At 35.8% G+C, this 22,894-nt stretch overlaps 1 protein-coding gene across 5 annotated transcripts in view; it reads right to left on the bottom strand.

Annotated features, from left to right (window-relative positions):
- The window catches only part of VRK1 (VRK serine/threonine kinase 1), a 50,225-nt gene that overhangs the window by 4,467 nt on the left and 22,864 nt on the right, over window positions 1-22,894 (bottom strand). For all 5 annotated transcript variants that reach the window (XM_035328192.1, XM_035328193.1, XM_035328194.1 and 2 more), the window contains 10 exons: window positions 22,498-22,553; window positions 17,911-17,980; window positions 17,420-17,507; window positions 15,942-16,050; window positions 15,707-15,799; window positions 14,599-14,731; window positions 13,238-13,358; window positions 12,156-12,214; window positions 10,851-11,029; window positions 5,809-5,902 (listed from right to left, as the gene is read on the bottom strand). In XM_035328192.1, coding sequence (XP_035184083.1) covers window positions 5,809-5,902; window positions 10,851-11,029; window positions 12,156-12,214; window positions 13,238-13,358; window positions 14,599-14,731; window positions 15,707-15,799; window positions 15,942-16,050; window positions 17,420-17,507; window positions 17,911-17,980; window positions 22,498-22,553 — 1,002 coding nt within the window. The remainder of the gene's footprint in view (window positions 1-5,808; window positions 5,903-10,850; window positions 11,030-12,155; window positions 12,215-13,237; window positions 13,359-14,598; window positions 14,732-15,706; window positions 15,800-15,941; window positions 16,051-17,419; window positions 17,508-17,910; window positions 17,981-22,497; window positions 22,554-22,894) is intronic.

The following is a 22,894-nucleotide window of genomic DNA, read 5'->3' as shown; positions in this document are numbered from 1 at the left end:
ATTTAAGTGAGGAAGAATTATATAGGCAAAAATAAACCAGATGGTGTCACTGCACAGCTTGTTTTGAGACTGTAACAAAGTTCAGCAGTGGTCCCATAGGCTCTAGAGGAATTATTAGACAAGTACATTGTATTATCTGATCCTCTCCGTCTAAACAGTATTATAAAGCAATACTACAAAAGAAACCCAGCAGCACTCTATGTAGTTTTGGGTTCTATCCTTTAAGAAAGCTGAAAAATGAGAAATATGAGGAAAAGAAAAAAACAGGAGTGATTTCATGGTTTCTAGTGCCCCCCCTCCCCCCCAAAAAATAAAAAATAAAATTTGAATTTATTTAGCTTATCTGTAGAAAGGAAAAAAAGGGGGGGGGGGGGGGAGATGTAATGGTGCAGACCTTTGTACTCATCAAATTTGCATCAAAGATTGCTGCAAAAAATTAGCAACTTTCATGTCCAGGTTAGATGTAACAATTAATAAGCTTAAAATTTCAACAAGGGAAATTCATTGCAACTACTAAAAGTATCAAAAGAAAATACTCCATCTTATCAAGCTATCACTGAGGTTTTAAAAGGAAATTTTGGTATGTATCAAGATTAACACAAGTGCAGGGAGAAAAGCCTGTCCTTAAGCTGGTGTATGGAGCCCCTCACTTTTTCATGTCCTTTCTCATCTTGTTTTCCAATTCTACGTGCACCCTTCTCATTCTACTTGCAGTAAGAGAAATAAAACTGTACTCAAGTCAAAAGAATGAAAAGTTTATATAAATGACAAAGGTTTCTTTGGTAAAAACAGGCAGAGGGAGTCCCAAGCTTCCCACTTAATTGTCAGCTTTGATGTAAATGAGGACAGTGAGAGATTCTGAACATAAAAACACCACTACTAAGCAGATGAAATCAGGTATGATGTAGGTGTCACAGATGACTGCTAGATTACATCATGGGCAGAATATTTACAAACAGAGCCACATACAGATTTTAGACTTGAAGCAAATACGAGGTAAGTGAAGAAAAATAATCCACCAGAAAGAATGCTGCAGGTGAGCAACTGGATCAGTTACATATGCTGAATTTACACCTTACAAAGGCTGAGTACATGCAAAGGCTCTGTATAATGGTTGGAAGGTGCCAGCTAGTCTATACAAGCTCTTAAACTACACTTGTCGTAATCACCATTAAACAATATAGCTATCACTTTTTAATCTCAAAAGAAAAGAAGCACAAGCAGTTGAGCATATTGATCAAGTATAGTAAGGTTTCCTTCCCCCCCCCCCCCCCCCTTCAAGAAGAAAACAAGAAAAGATGAGTATATAGTTCTCTGACAGACTTCTTCCCAGCTTATCCAGAGAACCCTGCATAGCTGATGAAGCCCTGTAATGTAACACTTCTCAAACAATAATTTTCCAGTATTTAGAAGACTGCTGAAGCGACTGCAAGTGCAACAGGTAGCAGCAGTTTTGGTTATTTGGCTTGATCCCTTTTCTCAGTAGTTCTTTTGTCTACAAAAAAATCTGAAACTAGAGTCAGAAAAAGGAACAGAGAGACCAGAAGAATGGAAATATGGGCTTGAATTCCAGGAAATATATGATTGCAGGGTGGAGAAGAGAAAGAGGAAAGAAAGTTTGTATAGTTGTGGGATGGGTTTGGCTTTTGGTACTGTCCTGACTCCTGTTTCCCGATAGATGTTTCCTATAACAAATAAAGCTAATACATTTCTGTTGGAAAAAATGGGAAGACATCAGGACACAAGAACATACTATTCCATGGCTTTCTACCTGCATATTTCCTCAAGATAACATTGAGTCTATGCATGTCCTGTTAAAAATCTTAATACTAAGTTGTCCCAGATAAAATTGAAAGACTGATTTACTTCTATTTGTAAAAACAGCTTTACTGAAGAGGTTCCAAAACACAATTGTACCTATACACATAAATCAGTAGTCAAATGGATCATGTGTTTAAAAATAGCTCTTCTCTCCATCACACAGCAATTTGCAGGAAGAACTAAGTTTAAATACTACGTAAGTCTTGAAAAAGATTAGAGTTCCCAGTAAAATTCTGGGTCACTACACTACAATACATACATATTTCTTTTCTGGAGAAAATTTTTTATTTCATTTTTTTATTTATTGAATTGCTACACTCGTTCAGAACACTGCGCTGTAGCTTCAGGTCACAGAAAAACAACAAAAAAGCAGACCACTTTATTCTTAAATAATATAGCTACTTCATGTGAAGTTATTATACAAAACCTTACCACGTGGAAAGTTTTCCTCAGATTTTTTTTAATACTCTTAAAATACATTACATTTAATATTTTTCATTAGTAGTAAATGAAAGTTGTTCCATGACACACAACAGGGAACTTTAATGTACTTTATATTTAAAGGTGTTAAAGTCTTAAAAGTCTTCAGAAAAAAAATGCACAGAAAAATACTTAAAACACAGAGGAAAACAAAGTAGAAAACTGTGTTCCAAGCAGACACAGACTTAAACAGGCGCATTCCCATATTTTACATATAAGAAATTAAGTTTGGCACTTATCATGGTAAGGATAACATAAGTGAAGGAACAAAAGAATAACAGACGTAATTATTATAACTATTGTAGAGTACTGGTTTTGCTGAAAATGGTTATACAAAGATATAAAATTAAGAGGCAAGAATTTACCTGTAAGGTATGCATGGGTGCAGGCTACAAAGATGAGGAACAAGATGCACCACAAAAAAGCTCAACCCCCTCCCCCCCCATAATTTGCTTTCTCCTAAAGCTTGAGGACAAGACCAATAATTCTGTAAATATAAAAACGAACCCGAGTATAGATTTAATCCAACATTAAGTAATAAATCTTGCTTGAATCACGAAAGAAAAGATTTCTAGGACAAAAACCCAGATACTGATTTATGCAAAGCCACACAATGTAAATAAGCATAATGCTAAGTACCTATTAATTGAGAAATGCTATTAAACCTCCATTTTTTAATGTCTTCTAACCAATCCATGAGTATAACTGTTTTTACATAGAGCTGTTCACATGGTTATATATTTTTATACTGCAAGAGTAAACCAAAGACCTCAGTTAAGGCCTTACCACGTTAGATGCTGTACAGCAATACAGACATGCACAATTCCTACCCCTAGCAGTATTACCTATTAAAAATCCCATTAAAAATACAGGACTTTCAATGTCATGTTTATGTTAGAACTTTACGCTATATTACCTCTATGGTATCCCGATTAATAAAAACCAAAATTGTTTTAAAAAAAAATCACAAGAGAAAAAAGCTCATATACAAAATTCTGTTTGATACAACCCAATCTTCATTGACCCCAAGATTAAAGAAAACTCCCAGTGGTGGTAGCTTTGAACATAGGACTGTTTACAGATTCTCAGAAAATTCCTGTTTTTGCAGTATTTATTCTATTTTCACAAAAGTTCCTTATAGTAGCTGCCTATTCCATACATTGACTTTAAAAAAGTACAATAGAACTATTAATATTATGCAGTACAACCCTGCAGAAGCATTGGAGGGTATGTAGTGTTTGCCAAAATTTGGTATTTTGCTGTAACAGCAGCATCACTTACAAATTTGCATATTATACATGAAGGCCGCTAATGCTGAAAATGGAACTACAACAAGGTGTAAAAAAAACTTTTAAATAGTAATTATATCTTTTGATAGTATTTTTGCTGGTGGAAAGAGATTGACTAATAGATTATTTCAACATCATCCATATTGTCTTGAAAGGGTACCTTTCATGGGACAAGCCTGCTTGTCCTTTCTTAGTTGTGCTCTTCTTCCTCCACAAAGTCTGGGTCTCCCTAATCTCAGCATTTACAGACTTCTGTACTGGCAAAGTCCCTGCAGACAACTGAGCACCATGGTGTGCTCAAACTGCTGCACAGCTGGATCAGGGTCTTTTGGGGCCAACTAATCTTTTGGACTGGATTAGACAAACTGAGTAGTCAGATGCAGTTAACGCCAATTAGCCGAACAGCAAGAGGCTGCATCAATCTTCTTGCCACCCATAAGTCCAAATACTCATGAGATGTTATTTGAACACTGCAAGAGTAACCCCTACCCAGACATAGCTATAATAAAATAGCATTTCAAAAAGTGGTAAGTGTTCTTGTATGACTAAACTTCAGTTTCTATAATTAAGATGCATTGGTTGGGAAATTATCCCTTTTAATGGATAGTAAACTAGGATTTGTATTATTTTTTTTTAAGTCTTTTTAAGTCACAGGACTTATCACATAAGGGAAAAAGCAAGTCCACAGGAACAAAAAAACAGTCAGATTTGGAAATACAGTTCTAAATATTTCTGTAATCAGTTATTTCCAATTTATCAAAAGCACCAGAATCATAAGATTATGAAAGAGTTGCCTTTTCTTTCAATGCAGATTTATGAATCGTGTAGTAAGCAGACAAGTTTTTAATTCCAAATTTGAAGACAATGAAATGATGAAGCACATGCATCTCTCTATTTAAGATAATTTGATATGCCCTCCCCACCCCTGCTTGGTATTCATTAAAATGAGAACTAGAAAAGGGTGAAATTAGAACCATTTCAACTTGCAAATCTATTGAATTAGCAAAAGAATCTTTAAATGTAGATTTATGTTCATAACTGGTTTTAATCACTGGATCCTGAAAACTCGCAACTTCCCAAATGCCTCTAGTTTAAAAAAATCTTAACATTTATAAAAAGCTGATGCTAACACTTAAATTGCAACTCCTGAAGTTCTTTTTCATTTCAGTCTTTGAAAAATCTCAATCCACAATCCCAGAGGAATAAAAAGTGTAATATATGATATAAAGTGAAAGTATATTCTGTTCCTGTGCACCAAAACAACTAGTATGTAGTCAGCTGTATTTTTAAATATTTTGTTACAAGGCCTTCAATAAAATCTGCTAAAACCAAGGATAAAAGTGAGCACTATGTTAAATAACTGTATTTCCTTCAAAGCAAGTATAATCTGGCTAATGTTATTTTAGCCACTGACAGACTAGAAAATTCATAATAAATTGAGATCAACAATTCAAAAGGCATTCACGTTAGAGAAATAACCACTGATTTTGATGATCAGAATTCTATAATGTAAACAGCTGAAAATGAACAGATCAGTGTTACCTTCTGGAATAATACTAGCTTAATTACTCGTACTTTGTACCAGGCTGAGTAAATATACTAGAGCAAATTCATAGCTTACCAGTATTACTATCTTTGAAATGTTGCATTTTTACATCCTGCTATACTCCTCAATCATTTTTTTTTTTAAACAAGATTTGTTTCGAGGTAGAGTCTAGTGCCACCACTTTATTATTTTTAGACTACTTGACCATGATGGGTATTTCCTGAAGCACTGCAGCCCATGAGAGAGCACCCACAAATGAGCAGGGAAAAAGTGCGAGGAAGAAAGGGCAAAGTGCTGCGTACTGACCATAACACACTCCATGCCCCCCTGTATTCCAGGGAGTGGAATAGAAATGTCTAGAGTGAAGAAGCAGAGCTGGGAAGGGCGGGAAGGAAAAATGTTGTTCTAATGTTTGTCTTTCTCACTACCAAAATTTATTTTAATTGGCAATAAATTAAAACAATTTTCCCCAAGTTGAGTCTGTTTTCCCTGCAACAGTAACAGATAAGGATTCTCCCTCCCTATTTTTGCATCAACGCAAGAGGTTTTTCAGCTTTTCTCCCTCTGTCTCACTGATGTGGGGAGTGAATGGCAGGGTGGGAGCTTTGCCCTTAGCCAAGGTTAACCTACCACAACAGTAGATGTGACTGTAAGAATGATCTTCTGACTTACTAGAAGAAGAAGGCTTCTTTTTTGCTGGACTTCCTTCATCTTCCACTTCTGCTTCACTGCTCTCATTGGTTGCAACTGCTGCCTTTCTTTTTTTCTGTAAAACAAATGGCAGTTGAACTCAAGCGAAGGGAAGACCACAAAAAGTAGAAAATATCCTCACAAGGTATTCCGTAATTTTAACCATTATTCCCACATATAAATATATGAGGTCCCCAGCTGTAGAGAAAAATTATTCATATATTAATGCAAGAATACTAGTACTAGGCAACAGACAATTTAAAAGTTCAGTTCCCCTATAGACAGATCACATTAGGAGTTGAAATTTTAATGTATAAAAACACAAGTTTTTATGATCAAAACCTATTTTTATTTACGTAGTGTAACTGGTTACAAGGGAATCAAGCTGAAGAATCTTAAAGAACAAAAAAAAAATTACGTGAAGTTGATGTTAATTGCTTTTTCTTTAGCAATTACACCTCATTAAATTCAAGTTTATCTGGATCCTGGCTTCTGAAGGCTTTCTTTGCACAGCTTATAAGTACCTAACACCCACTGACAGTACGTTATTATTTTTGTCTAATAGCAGCTATGGGTTCTGTTCCAAAGAGAGGTACTTGGGAAGGCTGAACTCTATTCAAGGTACATTAACTTAAAACCTCTAAACGCATAGAACTATTATCCGTGTATTATAATTAATCTTACTAGTACAAACTATTCTTAAGGCTAGGAGATTTTTTTTTTCCAAAGCCACATAATTTTTGCAAAGGATGAGTTGAGCTGTGTATGTATCTGAGACATAGCTGACCATTTTAAACACTAGAAGAGTTTACCTCTTACTGAATTGTGTAAGACTATAGCTTTACTAACACAGCTTTAAAAGTGGTTACAACTTCACATGGCTTGTGAGAGAAGGGGAGAGTGCATTACATCTTTCCTTTCCAAAGTGTTGCTTCATGATTACCATCTAAACCCTGCTGGGCTGAACAGATTGGTTCGATAATTACATACAATAACTGCAGTGGGCAGGTAACCCTCAGCTGGCACAGGGCAGCTCCCCTGTGAGAACTTCCATATGCAAACTGCACTGATGGAGTGCATTAGGTACATCTTTCCTGCCGGTGCACAGGCCTGATTACCGCCAGCCAAGACTCCAAGGTTAGCATGTCAGCAGATTTGTGATGCATTAGGCAGGAATAAACACAGACACTTTTGTTCATTCTGACCAAAATTAAGGAGGACTATTTCAGTGCAGTACTGCTTTTATACGAGAGATAATGCATTCCTCCCAATTGTACTAGAAAACATTTTAAACGCTCATCAGAAAAACAGATATCCAATACATGCTACACAAAAGCAAAATACATTTATCTTGTTTCCAAGCTTATTTAATAAAAATGGTTTCTTAATCTTGATGCAGGTGAATTACATAGCAATAGAAATCAGACAGCATTCATCTGACAAAAGCAACACCTGCGCATCTGAGGCTGAATGTTAGAAGGAACTACAAAACATATTTTACAATTTAGTTGGCTCCCAGTATTTCCCAGCGACTTTTAAATACTAAACAAAACTGAGACATGGTTCTTGCCCTAAATTATTTAGTCAAGAGTTCCAGGTACCTCCTTCAACACATGGTATTGTTAGCTTCTTGTTCAGCTAGAACTACTATAAAATACCACACACACACGAACCAACATGCATGTATTTTACAGAAATGAAAAAAAAAAAAACCTCCAGCACAACTGTGGACTGTGTTTCATTTACTTATACATCTGGGGAAACTTGAGTCATGATACAGAAAATAAAATGTTAACTTTTAATATAGCAGGCATCTGTGAGTTTTAGCCAGATATCCATATACTGGAGAATGTCTGAGATTCCAGACCAACCATGCTTATACGCAACCTTTAGTGCACATCATGGCTCAATTAGCCATACAAGCTGACTGCACAAGAGAATTCTACATTGTAATAATTTAAGCAGAAGGCAAAAATTCTCTTCTAGTTATGAAATTGCATAACTTAAGACAGGAAATAATGCTTTTTAGACAGTATTATGGCAGATCACCCCAAAGGAATTGTAGAGTAGGTGTCTTAAGTCCTGCCAGAACTGAAAAATCAGTAACACCAAAATGCCACAAATACTCTACACTAGAGGTTAACGTCTTCTTAAGGATGGATGCCAGGCTCCATTTTTCTTTTCCAAATTAAACATCAAGCATGCCAAAAGAAATTTAGCATGTAGTAGAATATACTGGCTTTCAGAGGCAAGATTACTGGTAAATTACCTTTACAGAAAGCATCTTGTTCTGATAGTTTAGAACTTTGAGAGAACTCATCTTTCAAGCAGTTGTCAAGTGAAGCTTCTTGTCACTGCTCAAAATAATATAGTAATTGAAAAATACATATATGTTATTCCTTTCTTCCTCTGCATATCTAAATGTTCAGCAGTTCTGTTGTCCAGCTCTGTCTCAACTGGCAGATCTTGCCTTCGAGTTCTCCTGGCCTCTCATTAATGCATGATACCCTCTGGAAGATACCGTTGACAGCAACCTAGCTGAGAACATCAGATCCCAAACATATATTCTGGGAAGGGAGACATCCTGCTGAAGGCCCTCTTTCTATTCACACTGGAAGGGAGGTGCAAGATACATCCTTGGAAGGATGACCAATGCAATCTAGTTGCCTAACACTACAGTTACAAGGGCTAGAAAATCCAACATAGAAGCAAGAGTCCTTTGACCTGGTATTTTGTCAAAAGCAAGCAGACTGTGTTAACCTGACTTCAAGCAAACAACCTTATTCCGTCTGGACAACCTAGCAGTAGCTACCATGGAGTATGCAGTCCACTGCAATATTAATTGGAAAGCTGAATACACTTTTTCAAAAGGACCAGCAACATCCTCTGCTTTACCTAAGTGCTTGAATGTATTTATGATGACTGAGCAAGTTGACCGTGCATGTACTTCTTGAGGGAGAGGCAGGGAGAGGGCTCAACTGTAAAAACATTAATTGATGCTAGCACATAGGAACCTATGCACAAGTATTATCATACCCTTTGAGAATGGTCTTGATTGATATTGGCTATGTAAATAAGATTTTTGAAGTTCTATTCCACTGGAAACGTGCAACAGCCATCTCTCCTGGACAAGGACATTAAAGGTCACAGCTGCTGGCTCTGCAGCAGGCCAACTTACTCAGCAAAGAAGCCAGCCAACCATTAAAAACAGATTTATTTTTTTCCCAAAACACAGGTCTCAAGCCATGTCGATCCACGGGGGGAACAGAAGAATTTATGCTAATAAACTCTCCTTTTGGACAGATCTTTACACTTGATTTGGCAGAAAATATTACTATAAAGACTAGGGCCACAGAGTTTTAGCCAAAGTACTATTTACAGGGCAAAATGAAGCAAGGAAGGCTGGAGATAGACATATCTTTAGAAGACTTTAAGAGCCTACAACTTTTTTCTGATGTCAGTAAGCTGGCAGAATTCTTGTAATATTATCCTGTATTGTAATTCTCAGTTCCCTGGTTCATGCTAGAAGAACCAATAAACTGCCCACCTGTTATTAACAAATGCAAACGCAGAAGTAATAAATGCAGGTTGAAGTACAGGAATAATATTTATTGTTCAACTGCTTGCCCATTTTTTATTCTTATTATTATCTGTTTTAGTATACTATTTTCCTAAAACATAAAAAGTTCTTAGGCTGTATTCAAAGGGGAGTCCAAATCTAGAGTTTAAAGGCTTCTTAAATACAAGGAATAAAATACCCCCAGTCTACCACTGTAAGTAGGGTTTATAAATAACATTAGGTCACTGTGAATACAATATGTGCATTCCAGTATCAAATACATGGCATAAAGATGTATATTTAAAAATAAACTTTGAACTTGGAGAGGAAGCTAATATCATGAAGTTCAACAAAGCCAAGTGCAAGGTCCTGCACCTGGGCTGGGGCAGTCTGTACTGATGTTTGGGATTGAGGGATGAATGGATCGGGAGGAGCCCTGCAGAGAACTTGGGGGTACTGGTGGGTGAAAAATTGAACATTAGCCAGCAATGCGCACTTGCAGCCCAGAAAGACAACAACTGTATCCTGGGCTGCATCAAAAGTAGCATAGCCAGCAGGTCGAGGGAGGCGATTCTCCCCCTCTGCTCTGCTCTTGTGAAAATCCACCTGGAACACTGCATCCAGGTCTGGGCCCCCCAGCACAAGAAGGACCTGTTAGAGATGGTCCAGAGGAGGGCCATGAGGTCTGGAGCACCTTTCCTATGAAGAGAGGCTGGGGACGTTCAGCCTGGAGAAGAAAAGACTCTGGGGAGGCCACTGGCTCCCAGTATTTAAAGGGGGCTTTTAAGAAAGATGGATAGAGACTTTTTTTTTTTAACAGCATGTAGTGATAGGACATGGGGTAATGGTTTTAAACTGAAAGAGTGTAGATTTAGATTAGGTATAAGGTAGAAATTCTTTACCACAGGGGTGCTGAGATAGTGTAACAGCACCAGAGAACCTGTGGATGCCCCATCCTTGTCTTGAAGTGTTCCAAGGCCAGAGCCCTATCCAAGCTGAGCAACCTGGTCTAGTGGAAGGTGTCTCTGCCACGGCACGGGGGGTGGAACTAGATTATCCGTAAGGTCCCTTCCAACCCAAATCATTCTATCATCCTATGAAAAGGAAAACAGATTTTACCTTACATGTATTTTGACCCATCTGGAGAGTTTTACCAACTTAAAGGAAAAAAGTCCATTAACAAAATGCTCATCTGTTCAAATGTCATTACAACTACACATAAACATTCCATTAGCCAAGATATTATCTATTATAAAAGTACACCTATAAACATAAATCTTTATTAGCTTTTCATAACAATTAGTGTTAAATTAGGGAAATAATGTGTATGAGTATGACTTAAATAAACATTTTGCTATTTGCTTATTTCCCACTTGATACATACCTACTTCCAATACCACTTTAACTCTCATTTAGCTCAAAAAAAAAAAAGCATTAAAAGTTGACAAATATTTAGAGAAAAAACCTTTTGCCTGGGATTTGTTTGCAAGTCTCCGTTCTCGGACAAGCCAAAATCAAGTACTCCATCATCTTTTTGCCCAATGGACTTAAGACCCTGCAGAAGTATTTCTCGGAAATGCTGATAAACAGGTTTCTCTTCATAACTCAGCAGCTTCACCTTTTCCATGTATTTGCCAAGTTCATCTAAAAAAATGGTACCTCCAATTAATTTCTATATGAAAACATTTTAATCATTCACTTTTACCACAAGAGTCAGAAATTATGTGTGCATTTCTTACATTTTTTTGAAAATGTTATTTATAAACTCGTAATTATGACTTTATGACAACACATTTAAAAAAAATTATACTAAGGTTCATTACCCAGGGATGACAGCATCATTGTTTTTTTTTATATATTTACTGCAATGAAGAAAACAGTCAGTCATAAACAATGTAATAGGCCAATCTTCACCAATGAATGCTTATTTATACGGTATTTCTTATGTCTTTCTTTTAAATGTTGGACAGGAAACTCAATGTCATCTAGGAATTTCATCAGTTTAAGACTGAAACATTTATAAAAATACATGAAACAAATTTTACTACTGAAAACCTGAAAAGTCACACTTGACAGAGGCAACACTCTGACTACCAGAAGTAGCTGGAAATAATTAAACATTTAAGTTTGAAATCCCAAGAAAGTAGACTTCTAGTAGAGTCAGATTTTAAAATAACATCTACTCAACACATCACCAATGATGAACAGAAACACTCTAGACTTCAAGTTTGCATTACTTTATATTTTAAACTTCTAAAGCTCAGTTGTAAAAATTAGCTTATACGTGCACGCTTGCAGATATGTAATACTATCAGAAGCAGCACAGTCACTGCAGTTCACATAACTTTAGCAAAAAGGGTAAACTGCTACTATTCAACAACATAATCAGTGCCACTGCTGAGAAAAGTAAAGGTTACAAACTTCACTAGAGGACTTAAAAGCAGCAACAGATTGGAGTACAAATGCCTGACACACACCTCCCAGGAAGAAAATTCTGACAATCTGATGACTCCTCACCTTTTGCAGCACTTGTTATTAATTGAATGCAGAGTAGAATAGCCTTCCCTTATACACGCTCAAAACACCCAATGTAAGGAGGGATTTCAGAGCTTCTACTTGTCAAAGCTTTTTACGATTCAGTGATGGCAAACAGATTAATTTTTATTATTATTATTTTTTAAAGAAAAAAATACAATACATTAAAACCAATAAAGAATGCCTACCAAGTGGTATAAATCAAAGCATTATAATTTTAAATGGCTCCTCTTACCTGGTTTATTTTTCCCAGGAAAGCATTTGTCCATCAAATCCAAAATATTATCTCTACATCTGAAAAACAAAACTATTGTTTCTTTCAAGTTTCAAACCTTGCTCTATTCTGACAATTCCTAAGTACCTGGCTTAGGTTACTGGCAGAGACAGGAAACACTACTAGACAAACTTTTGGCATGACTATTTGGTATGACTACCTCTATTTTCAGGAGTGCAAGAGAGGTTTGAGAACCTGACAAGTGCCAGAAAGGCTATCTGAAACTTAACTTTTTTGTTCTTCAGTTTTTGATTCTTATAAAAGCCAGCAAGTAGAAGACTGTAAGAAAACAACTGTTTCACTTTAAAACCTCACGTACCAGTGCCCTTAACTCCTCCTGCTGGAGGACTCTTTCTCTTGCTGACTATTCAGAGAAGATTCCCTGCCAAAGCAATAACTGGAAAAGGAGGGTGGGACAAAAAAAAAACATCGCTAACACTGATAGAAGCATAAATGTTAAAAGTAGACCAGGAAGCAAGATGATAAAAACTTGTTAATGAGGCAGAAACTGCTGTGCTGGGACAACCTTATCCATACTAAACTGATGAGAGGCTTGAGTGGAAGGTGACAAAGCGAGGGAGAAATAAAAATCCACACTAGTAGCCGCCTAGCTGGAATGATGCTCAAAGATGTTGAAGATCTACATTTAGTTCTCATCTCTGCTGCTAGCTTCAGAGTATGCTGCTATTAAGGCTACTCATACTCTGTGCTTCAGTTCTCGTTTTTAAAGCCCTACTAATGGTTACCTGCATACTGATAAGAATGCTTTATGGTATTCGCGTGGCAGTATTCTAAAGCAATAGTACTGGTGGATAAACAAGCATCTAACATGCAAAAGATGACAAGAGTGTGGAAGTACAAGTAGAGTTTAATTACACACCAAGGACACATGATACATAATGAAGGGAAATTGGGGTGTATAAAAAACAATACCCTGCTGACCAAAACGAAATGTACTAAAAGTATAATGCATTTCCGCACTACGACATTTTCATTTCTGTGTTTTATTTCAAAAGAGGAAGAAAACAAAAGTAGTTTCTCACCTGATTTTTGAGTCTCTGACAAAATTTGGATCTTTCAAATTATCCTCCCATGGTAGATGGCCACTAAGCCAATGAATCATACAGTAACCTAATATCTCCAGATCACCACGTCTCGATGGTGCTAAATATATACACAGAGATAAAAAAATAAATCTGTAACAATAGCTAAAAAAAACAGTTAAAAGAGTTAATTTTGTGTGTGTGTTAAAACAATAGAAAGACAATGCTAGCAATGAAATGCTATTGTATCTGTTCTTGATTTATTTTAAGCATGAAAGCAAGGAAGTGAAAAAATATTGTTCCTACAACTGGAAAGATAACTTCATTTTTCAAGTCCTTTACTAATCTCTTTCTTCTATTCAAGGAAATGACATGCTGCAGTTATCCCAATTTGGGAAGCTTTTTAAGTACTCAGATTGTGGGAAAAAAAATTGATCAAGCTACTGAAGTGACTGATTTTCTGTTCAAAACAGTTTTTACTTCCCCTTTTCTATAAAAAGGTAATAGTGCTGAAACTCAGCTCCTGAAATAATTACTTCACAATGCTGAAATATTTTATGTGGCCTGAAAACCTAACAGAGGATAGAAATACATCAGATTCCTAAATCTTGCCAAAAAGAAAACAAACAACACATACCTTGATCATAGATTACACTTTAAAAGGATAAGCAAATCAAGTCACCTTTGTTTATATTCAGTTTTAACCACATGTGCAACAGTTCCTCCTGAAGTAAATAACTTTCAAAAACTGACATTTTTGAAAGACACGCTTTTACACTAATAAAACAAAATTTAAGAATAAAGAAAATAGAATTGGTGTTCACTATAGGTCCACAATTTATATTCACAGATCTGGTTTTTAATGTTCAACATTTTCTTACTTCCTGCCTTTTGATGTTCAGTGACTATATGCATAATTATTAATATTTCATAACAAAAGTTTTGTGCAATCATCATATAAAAATTAATCTAGCAACAAGAATATTGTTTATCTTTGCCAAACGTGAAGGAACGATGTTCACATTAATAGAAGAAACTATTACTCCTGAAAATAGGGTCTGTTTGTCTATCGAGATCTCATAAGTACTGTTCCATTTCTACCTAGTTAATAAAAAGCAATACACTAAACATCTTAATGGTCTTTGTAAATTAAGGAAACCTATTTAAGAAAGTTGCATTAAAAACAGTATCAAAGTTACTAGATTTAGAAGAAGAAAAATGCATAGTCCATACAGGAAAAGAAATATATAGATTCAGAAACCTGGTTGTTTACATACAATGTAGCAAACAACATCTTCAGGATTTATTTTAAAAAGGAGGCACAAATGTCTATTGCTGAGAACAAAGTTTTATATCCTTACCCACACCCTTGTGTGCATCAATACTGGTATATTCAATAGTTCCATCATGACACCTTTTAGGATCTTCCTTATATACTTTGTGAACTCCTTCAGGACAGTACCGGTAGGCAAGTCCATAATCCACCAAGTATACCTAGTAATTGCCACACAGAATTCCAAAGTTAAAGAACTATAAATACAGAAATACGCAAATAATAAATGTAACTCCCAATCATTCTCAGTTCTTCAAAAGAATCAAAAATTGTGATTTTTTTTTTTAATTTAAATGATACTTGCTTCACTGAGATTAAACATAGGATTTGAAAACAATGTATTAGGTTTTGCTGTTTTCCAGTCTGATCTGAAAGTCATTTCTTGCCGATGCAGAGGACAAATACAGCAGAACTGTCAGTTATTACCAGCAAGATGCAAAGCAAGAAAAAAAATCCTACCACATCTTAATGTGCAGAGTTATGAATACACTTATTGTCCTACCTTCTTTAAAGTCAGCTGTCCCATTTGAACATGCTGACTACTATATACTATTACCCCTCACTAACACCACAGTTACTTTAAGAGAACTGACATTATTTTACTTATTTCATGAGCCAAAACATTTTGGCAAGAATACATGCACAATTCTGAAACTCTAATATACATTTTTTGAATAGTAAAGAGAGTTAAAAATGCAGACAAATCAAAGACTTCCGTAAATCAAGTGGAACAATAAACACTTTAAAGACCATTTTTCCAAGTAACAGAACACTTATCTGATGGATTTCTTGAACAAAGGAATGAAGTAACAATGCAGACAGGCAAACATAATTTACTGGTGTGCTATATAATTTTAAGCTTCCACCTGCAAATACCTATTTGAGAGTCATTTTTTTTTTTAATCTTGAGAGCTTCTCTATAATATTATTTAGGGCAAATAGTCAATTTGATAACTGTCCAGCAAATTGCATAAAAAATCGTGGAATATTAACTAGATATAAATGTCAAGCAGAAATAATGTTACTATATACATTCTTAAAAATGAGCTTCTGCTAGATTTCACAGGTTCAAAGCACTTCCACGTGTTGTCAAACAGAAGGTTTAAAACACAAGGAATAAAATGCATCAGAAATACCTGATTAGGGTTCTTGTAACCCAGAAGAAGGTTTGAGGCCTTGATGTCTCCATGCACGTATTCATGCTCATGGATGTATTCCAGAATATCAAGCTAACAAAACAAAACAGTTACATAAATGCAGTACCCAGTTCCACCCAGCAGAGGACCTGTATTCAGCACAAAAGTGGGATTTAACTGAAAGATTTATATGAGGAAGCCAGATTGTAAAGGTATATGTATATTTTTAACTTACTACTCTCAGGCCTAGTTGAAGTACAGTTTTATGGGGAAATCGCTTTGCATTCTCTTCAAACACCTTCTGAAGATCTCTGCCAAATCGATCCATTATCATAAACCGATAGCTAAATCCAAGGGAAAAAACTAGCAAAGTTACTGAATTGTACTTAGCAAAGTATTTTAATTTGTGTTAATTGAACAAATTACTGAATGAAAACATTTCTCTGAAAAGATACACTGCAGGTACACAGAAAACTATATAAGAAACTCTTTTTATAAGGTTTTATATCGACAGTTAACTTTTCTACACGAGCTAGTTGAAAATTTGTCCATTACTGGAACTGTTCCTTATGCCTGGCTGCTTATGCAATACCATACCCATAGAAGAAAACACCTGTATTGCCATTCATTCTAGGTAAAACCAAGCATAAATTCCTTATAGAAATACAATTTTTAGCTTTATAAATGACAAAGTAACTTAATATTGCTAGCTTGAAGAGTTAGTTTCTCAGAATCTATTACAACTTTTCTTTTAGCCTGCTATTAAAAACAAAAATCTCACTTGCCAAAGGTGTTCTGACATTCATCACTATGGCCAAACCTGTTCTATTATTGTAAAAGTTCATAGCAGCTATATGAAGAGTTTCATATATTAAACTGTGAGTACAAGTTTACTTAGAAAAAATATTTTGTTACATTTACTTTTGCCTTTCAAAATTAATGTTATTTTTACATAACATTAGTTTTAAATCTCAGGACCTACTGAAACAGTATTTCTGGCAGATAAGGCCTTACATACCAACTGGCCCATGAAGCAGTCCAGACAAAAACCCAGACCTACTTATGATCTGCCACAGAAATAGTAAAACTTCTTTGCAGCATAGCTATGAAAGGAAGGTCCGCTAGGAAACCAGGACTGTTTAAGAAACAGGCATACTATTCAACACCAAGTAACAAAAACCCTTTGTGACATGGAAGAATAGTAAAAAGTATTAGTAAACTTAAGACATTTTAACAAGAGACTAGGAATTAGTCTGGCTCACATTCACAGTCTGTAAGTTTCCCTATGGAAAATCAAACAGATTTAGAGGGAGTAGTAAGTCCCTCATATATGTGAGTGAAAATACTCTTGAGTACACACAATGCCAGAAGAATGAAAAAGGAAAAACTTTAAAGGTAGTCATATTAGTCAAGGACATATAAATTAAAAGTTAACTTTATTAAAAGAGAGCTTCTACCACACACACAATATTGCTGTTTCCAGCAATATTCCAGACAAATGAAAAGCACATCTTCAATGAGACACAAACAGGATACAGATAAAATGTGTCTATTCTTCTATTTCTTATAAATCACCTGTTATGAACATGAACCTTTGCAACAAAACAATAAAAAGGTAAGTGAAAATACATCTTCAGAAATTAAATTAGGCTAAAAGGGACAGTGGTTGGAATGAAATAAATCCCAGTATATGCTAACAAGAGATATATTCACCTGTTTCCACTTCTTTCATGCAAGCCAGAACCCCAGTATCTTGGTACACCTAAATATTTCAGTTTATGGGACTTAGTCCACTTCTGAACTGAGAATACAAATAAAGATAAATTCATGAATTTGCATTGGTGAAGATTTACACAGAAAAGTGATCTACCCATCACTTACATGTGAGCTGCTTTGTTTATGGAAACTAGTATGCCAATTACACTGGAAAATTAATGATGCATCATTTATAGGGACAGAGACACAGCTAAAGTTTCAATTTAGACAATGTCATCAACACAAAGATAATGAACACATTACCAAAATGCCTAGTTTCACTGTATGTCTGAATGACTCTAAGAGGATATGTCTGTATGTTCTTAATTCTTTAAAAATAATTTTGAAAATTATCTAAAAAGATTCTCTTTAAGATTGACATTATACCTGTAGGCTCTATTTTCCTAAATACTTGTAGTTCATTAAAAACATTTTAACAGACTGCTTACTTTCATTTGGCTTAGCAGCTCTCATGTAGAACTTTAACTCAGTAAAAAGAGGTCCATTCTGGCTGGGTTCCTTTAAGACAATTTAAAATTAGTTAAAAACTGCTGTATTAGTGCCTAATAAATACTAAGAGCTCCAAAAAAAAAAAAAAAGTAACATCCACCCTATAAAAGCATATTCTTCCTCAAATACTCTACAAGTGCTGATAAATTCAATACTATGTTCTTTTTATAAAATAAGATTGGCTCTAAAAACTTATTTTTATTATAAATTGCTTATCATTAAGAGTATCAAATAACCTTTTCCCATAACAAGGGAGAATAAAGAATAGCAAATTAACTGAAACATATAGAAATATTACCAATAATTGGCAGCAATAGTTTAACAAAGAACATTAAACAACATTATTATCTCAGATTTTCCAAATTAAAGTTGGACTGCCATAGCTGTAATAGCCATTAATGAGCCTAAAATAACACCTGATATGATTGGATGGAAAAATCTCACCAAAAGTTAAATTCTTACTGAATATAAAGTATTTTGCTCGTATCACACATTAGTTGATCCAGGTAAAAATTGCAGAGGATTTCACAATTTCTCTCTAACTAAAGAAGTACACTAATTTTGACTTAAGTGTCAACCTTGTGTTTAAGCTAACGTATTTCAGTTCCATTTTCTTTGGACAAAGCTCTGGTTAGCTACGTATCACAGGCAAACCACAAGAGAAATTGGATTGAAAACACCAAAGCTTTGAAATACTGCAAGAATTGCAGGTGGGTGAGTACCTTCACTATACATTTCCAGAAGTTAGCACAGAAAAAAAGTGACAAACTCTTGTAATTTTAAGCAATTGATTTTGAGGTAAGTTTCAGCAACTTATTTTCTACTTCACTCAGACGGTGGTAAAGCACTGGAACAGGTTGCCCAGAGAATCTGTGAATGCCGCATCCCTGGAGGTGGTCAAAACTAGGTTGGACGAGGCCCTGGGCAACCTGATCTAGTGGGTGCCGTTCCTGCCCACGGCAGGCAGGTTGGAACTAGATAGTATTTAAGGTCCCTTCCAACCCATGCCATTCTATGATTTCAGTCTCAAATACATCCAAACTCATTCACTCTCAATGAAAATTCCCCTTTCTGGAATATCCTACACTTTAAGGAAACAAAATAAGGTATATATTTACTGGCAAGGAAAACCAGAAAAATACAATCAGATGATATTTGCAAAATTTCCAAGATATATAACATGATCTTAAATGCTGTTAATGGTAACTTTTAAGTGTGGATGCAGTGATCCAGAAACTTGTTAAATGTCAGACAGCACCGCAGTGAATAGAGGTTTACTGCTGTCTGACACTGAAAAAGCAATGCAAAGAGATCAAATACACTGATGAACATGGCCTTTAATGTGCATCTGACTTATTGGTTTACAAGTAGAGTAGGAAAACCAGTCAGCATGAGACCAGATACCAGCTTGGGCACCAGTCCTAGGCCTGGAGACTATTAGTAAGCCCATCTCCATCTCGCATTTTCCAGCAGCATTGCCCTGATAAACAGTGGAGCCAAGACAACCATTTTCTGGCCCCTCTTTGTGCAATCAAGCTCTAGACCTGAGCAATGAACCTGAAAAAAAACACCATTAGACCACGTGATCTATGCAAAGAAACTTTGGAACACACCTAACTACCTTCACATACTTTGGATCTCCACTACAGACAATAAATTAGTGATATATAGGTTATATCCATGGATATATTCATGGAGGAGAAGGGTTAAACATAACCAAAGTCTTTTACTGCAGTCATTTTGGACAAACGTTATCTGACCTATTTGCTTGTTTCTGTGTAGCACACTCCATTAAAACTCCAACTTAATTAGAACAAAGTCTACATATGATTTTGATTCAATTTACATACATTTATAGAATGTTATTGCTACTAAAATGCAGTGAAAAACTGTTAAAAGTTCTTAAAATATTTATCTTTAAATAAATTATCAAAAAAATGCCTCCGCTGAAAAAAAATCTTATTCTAGTGAGAGCAAACGCTGAAGATCTGCTATGTTTTCATTCTTCTGGGGATGAAGAAATGATTTAACCACAAAACAGAAATTCATGTTGACTGTGTTGCTGTTTTTCCGTAATATCATTAATTCTACAGAGAGAAATGAGTGCATGTGCTGAGTTAAAAAGGCTCACATAACGATGTCCACTATTTGCTGTACTTGCCATCTCATAACATGCTAAAACCAGAAGAGCTCCAAACACAAAGTTCTCCAACTTTATGCTCAGAGTCATTTCAAATACACACTTTGCAAAATTGAAATTGAAGTCTAATTAGAAAAGATAGAAGAGATTACAGAACACATGTCAAAACTGCACAAGTTTCTTCAGGTAACATTTTAAGAATTCCGATCTTTTTCAGTCAGCAATTTAATGAGGTGTTATTAAACTCTGCATCCACTCCTGAACAATGACACCTGAAAGGTCCACATGTTTAAAAAGCATTTCTTTTTTCATAAAAGCTCTGATTCATTTTGTATTGCTCAGACATCAATACTACGAGGATATGTCAAAGACTAAGCCAATTTCCATCCCGCTTTAATAGCTTAATTTGAAGAACATTACTATAGAAGCACATATTTTGTTAAACGCTAATAATTGTTCAAAGCTGTTAACCACTTTGCTTTGGATCAACTAGGAATCACCCAGGCATCTGAAAATAGGCCCTTATCTGTAGTTGTGCTTTACTAGACTGTGGAGGCATAATATGTTATGGGTCATTTGTGAGGGCAGCCAAAGGCTGGGCTACTCTTTACTGCCATAAACACAAAATTATAAAAGACAAATTAAAAGTGAGTGGTCATCAGGGGGATTGGAACTGGGGGTATTTACAAATTGCTGCAACAAAGTGAATGCAGCATAAAATCAGCCCAAAAGTTATTGCAACTCTTCTTATAATCAGAGCCCAAAATAAAGGGAAGAAAAGCAGGTGCACAGGTTTGCACCTTGGGGAAAGCAGGGGACAGCAATTATGCACACTGTAAAATAATGCGGATCTGACAATCAGGCCAAATTGCATTCCCCCATGAAAACCACAAGGCTCTACTTCCTGGCCAGTTCCAACTGCCCTAACTCAGCAGGGGCCTAGCATTAGGAGCCACTGCCTCTTAGAGACAAAGCACTGCAGGTAATTCACGTGCCTGCTCCTTGCCTTTGGAACAGGGCACAGCTGCTGCAGAACAGATGCTCCCTGCCCTGGACCGCACAGCTGAGCATGCAGGAGCAGGATGCCACCATGCAACAGCTGCAGGCTGGGGCTTCTGGGCCATGTGGAATTCCTGCCCAACACCTACGGCAGCACTATGCGGATGTTGAAAGTACAGTAGTTTGATATTTGCTCTGTAAGCACTGCCTTTTTTAAGCAACTGGCATTTCAGAAAGCAGATCATCACCAACATCTTGGGGTGCTTTAACAGGATCAAAAACAGCACTGTAGGATCTCCCTTTGGCCAGCATACTAGCTATCAAGTATAAAGGCACATACTAACCAAAATTCATTTTACTCTAAAATAACCTGATCTTTTAGTTTGGGAGAAAAATGTTAGGAGTATTAACATATTTGCCTAAATGGCCAGATATTACAGTAAAGCATTTATTTATTAAACCATACAGGGATATTGAAAAGATGAAACTTCTGACCTATGCTGAAGAACTAACTTTTCACACTGAGAAGTACTTGTAGAATTTCCTGACATCTGCTTTTGTCAGAGACCACAAACTGTACCAAGATAATGAAGGGTCTGGATCTACTATATCTACTCCTATATTCCCATTTTCTCTTACTATGATTTTACCCGCTATTATAGCGGGATCTATGCAAAACAATCCAACAAATTTAAGAAAAAATACTTTAATGTTCTTTCCTAAGTTAAATGTATAAAGTCAAATAAAGTTAAATATTTTTTTTAGTTTAATATTAGAACAGAAGAAAACTTCAACTAATAAAAAGAACTCGATTTACTTCAGTGAGCTAAAAAAAAGTTGAGCTACCAACAGTGCTTTTTCTTCTACCTAATCCTGAGGTTAAAATCAGTGCCATTTTAATTCACTAGAAATTAGAATATGTATGTGTTTTATGATAAAACATTTAAAGGACTTTATATCTGCAGGGACCTTGGGAATCAAAGTTTTGCTGTTTCTACTCCTGAGCCATCTGTCAGCTTACCAACACCCAGTGGTGGTGAGCAGCAGTTCACACAGACTCACTCTCGAATCACAAATTGTCCAAAGCTACCTAGATCTTTTTTTTTTGTACTTGGGCTACTTACAATAAACATGAAATGAAACAGAATATGATCCGTTTTATGAACCTTTTTCAGCTCTGCTGATCTTCCACTATCCACCCTTAAACACAAGAATCCCAAACCTCAGCATTCCTCTGCATCACCATGCTTTTCAATGTTAACTTAAAGCACACTTCAGCAAAACACTGCAACTACGTTATTTTCAGTCAGAAGATGTTTTAAATTACACATACTATTCTAGAACAAAAATTTTCAATTTGTGAAGTAAGATTCAAACGCTGTCTTACCACTTTTACAACATAAGGTGCATCACTGCCAATCGACTTTGAAGAATTACCATCAGCTGTTAAAAAGGAAGAGTTTATTAGTAGTATGAGAGGAAACTGTCACATAACATACACTTATTTGCTATGCCGGATGGACAACCAAATGACAGTGCAATTAATGAAACAAAAGCATGTATTAGTATCTAAGGGTTTGGTAAGAGAACTACTACATATGACAAAACTACTCTGTATGGACATGGCCCACATTCTCCCTTCTATTTCAGGAGAACACTCAGTTTACTAAACAAGGCTTTTCTTTTTCTATTATTCAAAAACTTTCTCAGTCAACAGCATTTCCTTCATTTTCTAGGACTGAGATGAACACAGACTTGTGGGTATGAACATGAGAACATTCTCT

This window comes from Oxyura jamaicensis, chromosome 5, assembly GCF_011077185.1.
Source record: "Oxyura jamaicensis isolate SHBP4307 breed ruddy duck chromosome 5, BPBGC_Ojam_1.0, whole genome shotgun sequence".
In the NCBI taxonomy this organism is placed as follows: Eukaryota; Metazoa; Chordata; class Aves; order Anseriformes; family Anatidae; genus Oxyura; species Oxyura jamaicensis.
Note: the sequence above shows the minus strand (reverse complement) of the source record. Positions and strands in the feature narration are given on the sequence as shown.